Source organism: Micropterus dolomieu, linkage group LG11 (assembly GCF_021292245.1).
Source record: "Micropterus dolomieu isolate WLL.071019.BEF.003 ecotype Adirondacks linkage group LG11, ASM2129224v1, whole genome shotgun sequence".
NCBI classification, from domain to species: Eukaryota; Metazoa; Chordata; class Actinopteri; order Centrarchiformes; family Centrarchidae; genus Micropterus; species Micropterus dolomieu.
Genome location: NC_060160.1, coordinates 18,582,882 through 18,595,000, shown reverse-complemented (window position 1 = coordinate 18,595,000; position 12,119 = coordinate 18,582,882). Strand labels below are relative to the sequence as shown.

The following is a 12,119-nucleotide window of genomic DNA, read 5'->3' as shown; positions in this document are numbered from 1 at the left end:
TTGTACAATGTATTACAACTATTTTACAAAGGCAGGCATGAATGGAAAATTAAAGATAGGGAGGAAAAAGCAATGGTTTTCAAATGGAACATACAGAAAACAAAGCACAGCAATTGTGCCTTTTCCATCTATTGCTAAAGCTGCCATTGTGTCAACATCAGCTGAATTGTACCTTCTCTTGCTCTCAGAAATACATTTTCTTTTTCCCTTTCTGCATCTCCCTCTGTCTCTTGGCAGAGGAGTTATCCTTCAGTGCCTCTCAGATTTCTCTGACATCTTGATGTTTTGATAAATAATTGAATTGCTCAGCCCTCTGTGGTATAACCAATTTAATGGCGGTTTCCGGCATGCCGCATAGCGCCGGCCTGTCATGGCACCCTCCAATAAAACACAACTCAAAACTGCCGAGAAATAGGGGTTACTATACATCCCATGCTACGTATCATAGACATGACATGTCTGCTAACCCCAAAGGAAGCGAAGATTGGCAGATATATTGCTGTAATATGCTTTACTCTCCACGTATATAGTTATGTCCATCTGTTTGTGTTGTGCAGGAATCCCTATGGAGGAAGACGATGACGAGCAAGACACATCTATCAAAGGGCGCCTCCTAATGCTGGTGAACAAGATCAAGAGCCAGTCTCACAAAGCAGAGGAGCCCACAGAGAAGGAGCAAGCCGCACCATGTAAGGAAATCACTGTTTTTATAGTCCTACATAAAATATTAGCGTTGGGTGATAAGGGATTTTCAATTGTGGCCTTGTAACCATAGCAACATACTGCATATACAGTAGAAAGATCAGTTAAAGCAAACAGTTAAAGCTTTGGGAATAGCAAAGATTTTACTTCTAGGTCCAAATATCCAAAACTTGCTAAGATGTCCTTGAGCGAGACATTGAACTTGGCGTGTTCTGTTTCTGTATTGCTTGTACAGCATTTGTAACCTTCCCGTAAAAGCGCCCCCGAAGATCCCCCGAACACACACACACCCTCATACACTACATTCTTGTTTATGGTCTCTTTCACCTCTTTTTGTACAAGCTCTCTGTCTGTGTTCCCACTTAGAGAGAGAGGGAATTAAAAGCAGGAGCTCCTGTATTGCAGCTCCAGCACCCTCGGTCTTGCTTCTGTTTGTCTGCCGGTGTCATGTGGACTGAGTCACCGGGTGGCAGTCATTTCCATTTCAATTTCTTTTCAATTTCATTATGGTAATTTGGAGCTGGGTGGAGGAGAGGCTCCAGAGTGAAGAGCGTCTTCCGTCAGCCGCTCCCGGGGGAGACGAGACAGGAGGGATGAGAGAAAAAACATTGATGATAAAACCAAATCCTTTACCTGATTAAACACACAGACACTTGCGTACGTGCACTGGCACAACTGCACAATCATGAGCAACACAAACAGGAACAAAACACATTTCAATCACAGCACTCAATAACCGGGGTGCCACAATAGTATAAACGCGGAACAAGTTGTATGTAATTTTCAGTACCACTCAGTGTAAGGGCCACAAATGAAGTTGCTGATTGCAAATTATTACTTAACTGGTAGAAAATACATTCAACCTTGTTCTGCTGGACTTATATGTGATCTTTCTTGAGAATTACTCTGTTCTGGCAATAAAACAAGACACATTTGTCTGCATTTAATGAATTGCCTATATAGTGGGACTAACTAGTGTGAAACAGGATATTTTATTACTTCTGAAAACCCCTTCTGAGAACCTGGCCCTTGTCATACCACCCCTGTCTATCTATTCTTGAAGCAATGCTGGCAACAAGAAGTGGCCAAATTGCAGATCAAGCATTTAGGCTTGAAAATGTGCTGCTGAAAGGCAATCTCTCCACTGGGATTTGGTGTGACCCTGAAGTGGAGCATATAAGACCACCAGAACGATCTCTAAGGAGCAATGCTGGATGAAAATATAGCAGTGTGTATTTTTCCTTAAACGAGTTGCAGGGTTGGTGGTGGTCTCTGCAGTGTGTTGTGTTAAAGGCAGATTGATTAGAAGGCTGGTTGTGGTTGCAGCAGCAGTTCAGGAGCATCACATCTACCTCTGTAGCAGCTGGAGGCGTCAGAAAACAAGGGGAGGGGGTGGAATAATTGCAGATCTCTGCAGGCATATTCTTTTATGCTAAAAATATTTTTTCTTTAAATAATTGTGGGATTTTATACAGTATATTGCACGCTAGTAGTAAATGTTAAAGCTTGAAATGGAAGCCATATTTGTTTATCTTATTAGTGGGGATGTTTTCTTTTTTTCTTTCAGTGGCATTTGCTTTTAAATTGGAACACAGTATGCTAACATGTACATGCTAAAATGTACTAATTAGCACTGAACACAAAGTACAGGAGAGACTGATTTGCAGGTTTTTGTTCACAAACCAAAGTATTGGACAAATACAACTTTTGAGCTGATGATGGTGCTAGGTGAAAAATTAAGGGATCACCAGTGTTATAACCAAACACTTCTTCGTGAGGGGGCAATGGGTTTGTGCACCAGATTCCATGGTTATCCATTCAGTAGTTGTTGAGACATTACACTCATAAACACAAATGTCACCGTGCTGGTATTGCTACATGGAAAGTCAATGGATCACTAAAGTAAGAAGGATTCACCCTTCCAGGGATTATGAATGTCTGTACAAAATTTCATGCCAATGCAGTCTGCTCCAAAGTGATCACCCAAGTACTGTTAGTTTAGCTTATTTGTGTTTTGCTTTGTTTGCTTAGTATAGATGTCTTCCTCTCCGATGAGAGGTGAAACACGAGTATCTTGAACCTAGTCCAGTTGCCCTTGATTTTAACCTACCTTGGATTTGCTTAGTTTATATGCATGTTTAGTCATGTCTGAGTTATTTCCTTGTAGGTACTGTACAATACTGTATGTGAAAAGTGTATGCGACAAATGGTGTATATTTTGAAAACCAAATGAAAATCTTATATAAGAAGAGGAGAAGGAATTGCCAGGAGGCAGGCGAATGGCCGGAGTGAAGATGACATGATGTATTCTGTTACTCCAGCTATAATTTCTCCTCCCATCACATCATCTTGCATAAGACCATGAAGATACAAAAGGCGCCGTTGTCAGTGCCATTATTTCATGGGAATGAAGTAAAAGGAGCGCAGAAGCGGTTTTCCTCTTCTGATGAATGGTTTATCCACCAGAAGCATTTAATGTTCAGACATGACGACTTGCCTGGAAGAAATCTGTGCGTGAGAGCACAGGGATTGTGTGTGGACTCTCACAGCATAAAAACTGCTGGCCTCCATCAGTGTAACACTACACCGTTCAGATTTGTTTCTCAGGGTGTTGAGAGGAGGAGAAAGGGCTGCAGGGGTGTATTTAAGAGCAAAATAGACAGAGAGGGAACGAACGAGTGTGTTTGATATTGTGACAGAATGAGTGTCAGGTGTTGTGAAGCATCTTGGCTGAGAGGAAGAAATGTCTCTTCTCATTTTGGAGCGAGCTGGTGCTTCTGCCCTTTCCCTGACACCCACGCATCTCTCGGCGGCAGGATCGGTTACCGCTGACTGTGACATTCTGCTGGCTCCCCCACCCGCCACACAAAACCTTGCATTGAAACCTCGCATTGATTGACAGCTTTGTGTCAAGTAGTCTTTGGAAAACCAACAGATTCAATCAACCATACAGATACAAGGGTCTTAAAAATACAATCACCTAATTGCAATACTTTTAAGGAAATCGATTCCGTATAAATTGCTCCTTTTATGGTTCTGAGTTGTTTAATTGATGTTTGTCCCTCCTGTGTGCATTCATAACCCAAGAACAGGCTCATAAATACATGCGCTTACCCACACACACACTATTGATCCAGCTGTAATGAAGCTTTAAGGATACCCTACATACGAGCTGTCCAGACAAATACCTCCATTGAACCACAGAAGCAGAATATTGTACTGTAACTATTAATACCTTTGCTACTTCCCTTACCTTATTTGTTACATAACAGGGCTTCATCTCCGCTCTGCTGAAAATGTGCCTTTTCATGAATGAGCACTATGTTTTCTTTTCCATAGAATAGAATAAAATTAACTCTGCCATTGTTGAAACACAGCTGAGTACCTCTCCTTTAGAAGATGGGGCTTGTAGATGTGGCTGATGCACACATACAGTCTTATTAGCTTGATTCAAGCCACACAAAAGACTACGAAGGAGCTGTCTTTTTGTGTTCTGTGCTCAAGGTCTTATTTGCATCATTTTGGGACTACAGCCTTTGAATTGGGCGTCTTTTTTTTATAATGCATGGCTTAAGTCAAGTGGAGGCTCTTTTAACATCAGTCTAATAGAACATTGTGTTGGGTGTGTGTGTGTATCTTTGTATGTGTCTGTGTGTTTAAGGGAGAAATGCCATAAGGAGCGTTGCTTTGTCTTAGTGTGGCCTCAGTTAATGAAAGGAAGGTTACAGTATATTCCTCTTAAGGCCAGTGATATGCAGTAAGGATTACAGGACAATGCAGCGAGCTTTTCACTGCCGAAGGTCTTTCTCTGCTATTTTTAAGGCAAATCTTAACATGCTGTTGTAAATATAAAAGTCCTTTCTTGTTCTAACCAGTAACCCTCATAATTAATACCTCTGTAATTAAACCCAGATGCATGTTTTCTATTACAATCTTCAAGTTCAGTGTAATAATGTAGTTTTGAAGATGCAAATGCAACCAACATCTCACGTTGCATTCACATGCTCCTTGGATGGTCCTATTTCCTGAGTTGGAAAGTTGTTCTTCCGACTTCGGGGTGTTCATGTGCTCTTAAATCAATAGATCCTCCTAAATATTACACACTGCACCTTTAACGTATTAAACGGTATTTACAGAGTATTCTGCTGCCTCCAAGACAAATGCTGTTGCTTTAAGTATGTTTGAGTATCTTTAAGTTTGTATGTTGTCTCTGAGAAAGAGTATGATGTCTGTAATGATAGAGGGCCATTCCACTTATTTTACATGTCATGAGTTGAATTGCAAATTCTACAGTTTTTAGGCTAACCAATAGTCAGAAGAACATCTCATTGTTTTTTTTCTTATCTGTCCACCACTTTATTTTAACTTTATTTTTTCTGACCCTCAGTCTAGTCAGTCTACAGGCATATATGATTTACTTTGTTAAATGGTCATAAATATGTGTTATAGACATATTCAGTTTCTTGATTGTTCCATTGGAAATATGAAAATAGGATGGTTGTTCCTAGCAAATAAAGTAATTGTCATGGAAGAACAAGTTTCCTTTTATAAAAGGAAATTATCCATCATCTTTACCCAACTTTCTCTCCAGCTAACCTGAAGGAGCTGATCTCTCAGACGATGGTCAGCTGGGCCCAGGAGTGTCACATTCTGGATCCAGAGCTGGTCCGCAAGATGTTCAGCCTACTGAGGAGGCAGTATGACAGCATTGGGGAGCTGCTCCGGGCCATGAGGAAGACTTACACCATCAGTGCTGCCTCGGTCCAGGACACCATCAACCTCCTGGCCTCCCTCGGTCAGATCAGATCTCTGCTATCTGTTCGTATGGGGAAAGAGGAGGAGAAGCTCATGATTGATGGACTTGGGTAGGTTGTGGTTGCATCAGAGGAGCTCTACTTGCGTTAAATATGTTTAAGTTATTGGCTCAATTTTACCTTTTTATACAAATCATAATTTTCTGGTATTGCTATCCTTAGTTTCATAGTAGTTAGACACACAATTTAAAACTGTGTTTTCAGTTAATGGTAAGCGTCCACTGTGTCTCTTTTCCTTTCCAGTGACATCATGAACAACAAAGTCTTCTATCAGCACCCCAACCTAATGAGAATACTGGGCATGCATGAGACTGTTATGGAGGTCATGGTCAATGTGCTTGGAGGAGACAAGTCCCAGGTTTAACAACTTCTACCTCTAAATGTATTTCTGCTCACACAGGTTATTAAAGAGGCACCCACAGGGCTCACCACACCACCTCGCCAGAAATGATGTTGCTCACTGAGAAAGTTTGTGTTTTCAGTCCACTTTTGCGTGTTATCATTTGTGTGTGCTGCATGGACGCAGGGTGAGCGTGCATTAATGAAGACGTGGTCCCAGTAGGTGGGCTCTTTCCTCAGGCTGACAGCATCACAGTCTGGGTGGGAGGGCAGAAGAGGGCAGAGTGAGGATGGCTGGTTGGCTGCGTGAAGGTGTCAGGCCTAGACGTTAATTAGGGACGAAGACATCCGGTGGACTTTATATTGTAACAAGCCTGGGGAAAGTCATTACAACAATAAACTCAGTACCCCAGAATAAACCAGCAACCTCAATTTGTCAAGATAGTCTACTATATTTCTGTTCATAAATAGATGAGACCGTTGCCCGGAGAAATATTTCAAGACCGTGAACTTGCACTTTTCAATTTGTGATGAACCCTTTGTACGAAAAGATTTCTTGGTTGTGATTTCTCTTTCTCTAATTCTCTTGTTTTCTAATCCAACCAGTGGAGATGTTTGACCCTACTTAGTCTCTATGTGCCATTCCACAGGAAATTGCCTTCCCCAAGATGGTAGCAAGCTGCTGTCGCTTCCTGTGCTACTTCTGCCGGATCAGCCGTCAGAACCAGAAAGCCATGTTCGACCACCTCAGCTACCTGCTGGAGAACAGCAGTGTGGGCCTAGGTGGGTACGCCTCTCTGTTTCTCTGTTTGGCTGTTACTGTTACGATTCTCTTCTTGGAGACTGATGATGTATTTGTGTGCACAGTGCTACATAAGCTGGTTTCCATAAACCCTGTGGAACCTAAAATGAATAACACTGATGTTAATCAGCTGTTGGCAGATCACTTGTCAGTGGTATTTTGGAAGGACTGGAAACATCACCCCCTGATGTTTGCACTTCATTGAAACATGAACTCAGACACAGGCTAATATAAAATGCATCCAGTGCATAGAGTAAATGGTTAGATTCTATAAGTGTGCTTTGTATTGTAGCTTCACCAGCTATGAGGGGCTCCACTCCTCTAGATGTGGCTGCTTCCTCTGTGATGGACAACAATGGCCTGGCTCTGGCACTGGAAGAACCTGATCTGGACAAGGTAAGACTGGAAAGACAATGTTGATGATGGATGAAGTGTTGATCTATATTTGATGTTATGTATGTGCTGTACCCGTAGGTGGTCACCTACCTAGCCGGCTGTGGTCTCCAGAGTTGTCCAATGCTTCTGGCTAAAGGCTATCCAGACATCGGCTGGAACCCAATTGAGGGGGAGCGTTACCTTTCCTTCTTGCGGTTTGCTGTCTTCGTCAACGGTACGACTGCAGTTACCATCCACCAGCCTCTCTTTATTTCTGTCACTCACTTTCTCATTCTGTTTCTTATTTTACTGTATCTCTATCTAAACATATAGAATAAGGCTAGCAATTGTCCAGCTGCTTGAGGCTGGAGATGTTTCCTGAGTCTTAGGGATAGTGTTGTGTTTATGTTAGAGCTACAGACATGTGCATGGACATGTGCTGTATTTTCTTGCTGACATTAATTATGTATTTTCTTGTCTGTACTCATATCATATTATATTTGTGTTCCAGGCGAGAGTGTGGAGGAGAACTCCAGCGTTGTGGTCAAGCTGCTGATCCGTCGTCCAGAGTGTTTCGGACCTGCCCTGAGGGGAGAGGGAGGGAACGGCCTGCTTGCGGCCATGAAGGAAGCCATCAAGATCTCTGAGACGCCGGCTTTGGACCTGCCGGGCTCAGTGCATGGAGTGAGCTCTGACGTGTAAGCCATAAAGATCAAGCAAAGCTTATCAAATCAATGCTGAGGACTTACCTTAAGATTAGCTGCTTATCCCGCTTGCTTTGCTCTGATGCCCTTTAAAAATGTTCGTCCTCTTTTATGTTCTCCCTTAACACCACTTCACTTTTTCCGCTGTCAGGTCTGCTGATGGTGATGATGAGGAGGAGGTGGTACACATGGGCAACGCCATCATGTCCTTCTACTCTGCGCTCATTGACCTGTTGGGACGTTGTGCTCCAGAGATGCATGTAGGTCTAATAGTAACCGAATTTATTTGTTTGTTGTTTTTTCAGATTTTCCCTTTTTCACTCCCGTTTTCTCTTCTTTAGCTTATCAACAAAGGCAAAGGTGAAGCTCTGCGTATTCGCGCAATCCTGCGCTCTCTGGTGCCTACTGAAGACCTTGTGGGAATTATCAGCATACCGCTCAAAATGCCCATCACCAACAAAGGTATTGGTTCCATCAGAGCACACATCCTATTCATTTGCATGCTACTACAGGATGTCTAGCTCACGTGAAAGTACTATGGTTACAAAAGTCTGCACATTCAGTGTAAGGCAGAAGGTTATTGATTTAATTTCACTGCTCATGCCTTTTTAATCAGCGCACCACATTACTGCACACTACAATAGCTCTGAGTAAGCCAAATCATTTCTATAGTGAGCTGTCTTGCTCTATTGATTGATCGGCATAAGCATGGCAAGACTCACCTCTTAAATTTGCTGCCTAGACCACTGCCACACAGGCTGTGTCAGCAGGCCAAGAGTGAAGACAGCAAGCCGTGGCTGCTCCAGCACCAAGAATACAGCAGAAAATACTGCTGCATGCTGCCTAATGAATACACATGACGCCTCTAATCAGAAACGACTTGCCATTATGTACTGTAGGCTGTTCTGGGTATTTCTCTGCTTTACACCTGTGTGGTTTACTGTTTTTGCGTTGTGCATTGTCCAAATCACTCTCAGATGGGTCGGTGACAGAGCCGGACATGTCGGCCTGCTTCTGTCCAGATCACAAGGCCCCCATGGTGCTGTTTTTGGACCGGGTGTATGGTATTGAGGACCAGAGTTTTCTGCTTCACCTGCTCGAAGTGGGCTTCCTTCCTGACCTGAGGGCTGCTACCTCTCTCGATACGGTAGGTAAAGCTGACAACAACAACACGGGAGAGAAATAATGAATGGCCAGCCTCTGTAATCAAGGAGGTTCGTGATCAATAATATTGGGCAACCTTTTATACTAATGAGGAACTCCTCATTAAGCCCTCAGTTCATGTTTCTCTTAGGTTGATTAATGTAACTGTTCTTTAGACTTGTATATCAACAAAAAGTTTATAGAGTTTTAGGTAGATGAAGAAAACCGTTGCTTGCTCGACTCTAAACTCTCACATGCATAGGGTGCAGACTTTTGGCTAAAATGAATCTATTATTACATAACACATTAAAAAGTGTATTTAAAGGACAGCACCACGCAAGGGAGTCAACTATTTTGTGAGCTGGAGTCCCCATTTATGCTTAAGATACGTACAATGCAGAAGTTATTTTGAGATAACCTCTGGTAATTCTATAGACGGCAAGGAGAGCCCTTTGGTAAAGACTTCAATATCTATGAATTGTCTGGAGATGTTTAGAGCAAGACTATGTAACTTTTGTTAAACAGTGGTCACTATAACCACAAGTAACAATTAAGGGATAATCTTAAATGCTACATCACTTTAAGAGTAGCCCATGTAGAAAAAAAAATCAGTGGGCTGAATCAGTAATGTAAGTTTTACAGCAATATCTATGTTAAGTTTGCTAACATTAGCCACTATAAGCTAGTTATACCAGACCAAATAACAGTCTACAGCAGCAACACTGCTAGCAACAGAAAACTTTTCAGAGGGAGAATGTGTTATTTGCTCTTTCTAATGTTACATTATTTCACTGTGAAGTAATGTCACCACTGTCACATGTTGTATGACCTCTGACCCTTTCTTTTCATAGGAGGGTCTATGTACCACAGAGACAGCCCTGGCTATGAACCGCTACATCGGCTCCGCTTTGCTGCCCCTCCTCACCCGCTGCGCCCCTCTCTTTGCTGGCACCGAGCACTACGCCACCCTCATCGACTCCACTCTGCACACCATCTACCGCCTCTCCAAGGGCCGTTCGCTCACCAAGGCCCAGAGAGATGCTATAGAGGAGTGCCTGCTGGCTGTCTGCAAGTGAGGAGAATACCAAACTCTCTATTAGAACGTTTTCTCAAGGTTGTACGCTTTTATTTTTTGACTAGCAATACCAACGGTAGATTTTATCTGCTTTCCGACAAAACTCCATTATAGCTCGAGGCCTGGTTTCCCTAAATATCCCGTGACAAAAGTGGTCAGAGTCTGAAGATGTTATAGTTAAAGGCAGGCCAGGACACAGGCAATCTTATCTCTCTCTCACCTTATTCTGCAGGCACCTTCGCCCCTCCATGCTGCAGCAGCTCTTGCACCGCCTCGTCTTTGATGTGCCCTTGCTGACTGATTACTGCAAGATGCCTCTCAGGGTGGGCAACAATTTCTCAAATTTTCTCACTCTTTTTAAATCCTTTTGCCATCCTGTATCCTGCCTTTATCTCATTTTGCCTGTTGTTCTGCTTGCATGCCTCAGTTTTAGTTGTTTCCTTTCTGCCGCATTATCTGTCTGCCAATTCTTTTTTTGTTTCTTTTTACTTTTCTTCATAATCTAACCTTTGTTTTTGTCTGTCTGGTCACTGCTTGTTAATGCTCTGTCAGGAGTTACCAGCAGGTCTATTGCAGGTGTACATTTAATGTGCTAATGTTTACCTCTCTCTCTCAATCACGCACACACACACACACACAGACACACACACACACACTCAAAAGGTGCACATTTTTAACACACCCATGGTGTTAATCATCTGGCGTGTAAGAAGTGGGCAGCTACAGGAGGGAAAACAAGGGGATGAAGTATTGGACTGTGTGACTACAGGCTTGTTGGCTCCACTGCATCTGTCTGGCCACACGAGAGAAATACTGGTACTAATAGACTGTGACTAGCCTGTGAAATGGTGGACACACTTGTTCTATACTTTCATGTACACATTCGGATTTCATTTGTGCTGAGTGTGGGAGAACGGATTTCCTCTGAGGGGCTATTTGCTATGCATGGCCCAGTGCCAGTGTGTTGTGAGTATGTGTACAGGCTGCATGCTTGTTGCCTGCCAGTTAGCTGTCCTGTTTACCAAATTCTGTGTATTTACCCTCTGCTTGTCTTGACATTTGCTCTGTCTGTGTCCTCCAGCTGCTAACCAACCACTATGAGCAGAACTGGAAGTATTACTGCCTCCCTTCGGGCTGGGGTAGCTACGGCACAGCATCGGAGGATGAACTACTGCTCACCAAGAAAATCTTCTGGGGAGTATTTGATTCTCTGTCCCAGAGGGTGAGGGGCCACTCATGTGTTGCACAAAGTTACTTATTGGGGTCCTTTGCAATTTTGAGCATCTAAATTTGACATCTAATAACTAAGGGATAAGCAGTTAAATAAAAGACACCTTATTCATCACAGTCTTGATTAACCTGTATGCGAGGGACTTATTGGCAAAAATATGTTGAGGACTATTGGTGATGCAGATGGCTGGACTCAGCACATCTCTCTAAATGCGCACTCTTGAACGGAGGCCTTGTAAAGGGCCGGCCTGAAAACATCAATATCTGGACAGTTGTTATTGATCCAAAGCTTCTAGCACGCTGGTTCCTCAGCTTTTTGAATAATTCTTCATTAAACATCTCTTCTGCTGGCCCCCTGCACTGATACACTTTGCCTGTCCCACGTACATGAACAACCAAACACATTACTTGTATTCGTTAAATAAGAATACCATTTGCACGACTGTACTTAAACAGAATTTTAAGAGCTAAGTTTTGCTTACTTTCTCTCACTGTGCAGAAATATGACCCAGAACTATTCAAGATGGCCATGCCTTGCCTCAGTGCCATAGCTGGAGCTTTGCCACCGGACTACGTGGACGCCTCCATTAGTACCACTGTCGAAAAGCCAGTTTCTGTAGATGCTCAGGGCAACTTTGACCCCAGACCGGTCAATACTGCTAAGTAAGCCATGTCGGAGCCAGTTATCAATAATATGCACAGTACATGACTGTACATGACTTCAGTAACACACATGCATAAACATCACACTCTCTTTTTTTCAGCATTTCTCTTCCAGAGAAGCTTGAGCACTTTGCCAACAAATACGCAGAGCATTCCCATGAGAAATGGTCAGCGGAGAAGGTAAGGCCAAAGATAAGAGCTTTCACCTGGGAAAATGAGTATTAAATTGCATAGTATTCGACTTGGAACAAGTTACGAGTGTTGTAAGAAAA

At 42.9% G+C, this 12,119-nt stretch overlaps 1 protein-coding gene across 1 annotated transcript in view; it reads left to right on the top strand.

Annotated features, from left to right (window-relative positions):
• Window positions 1-12,119, top strand: part of LOC123978624 (ryanodine receptor 3-like) — a 109,037-nt gene that overhangs the window by 61,970 nt on the left and 34,948 nt on the right. The window contains exons 39-53 of the mRNA XM_046061967.1: window positions 558-689; window positions 5,294-5,567; window positions 5,760-5,874; window positions 6,506-6,638; window positions 6,950-7,053; window positions 7,132-7,267; window positions 7,544-7,730; window positions 7,888-7,996; window positions 8,078-8,198; window positions 8,714-8,883; window positions 9,731-9,951; window positions 10,187-10,277; window positions 11,036-11,176; window positions 11,684-11,847; window positions 11,949-12,027. Coding sequence (XP_045917923.1) covers window positions 558-689; window positions 5,294-5,567; window positions 5,760-5,874; window positions 6,506-6,638; window positions 6,950-7,053; window positions 7,132-7,267; window positions 7,544-7,730; window positions 7,888-7,996; window positions 8,078-8,198; window positions 8,714-8,883; window positions 9,731-9,951; window positions 10,187-10,277; window positions 11,036-11,176; window positions 11,684-11,847; window positions 11,949-12,027 — 2,177 coding nt within the window. The remainder of the gene's footprint in view (window positions 1-557; window positions 690-5,293; window positions 5,568-5,759; window positions 5,875-6,505; window positions 6,639-6,949; window positions 7,054-7,131; window positions 7,268-7,543; window positions 7,731-7,887; window positions 7,997-8,077; window positions 8,199-8,713; window positions 8,884-9,730; window positions 9,952-10,186; window positions 10,278-11,035; window positions 11,177-11,683; window positions 11,848-11,948; window positions 12,028-12,119) is intronic.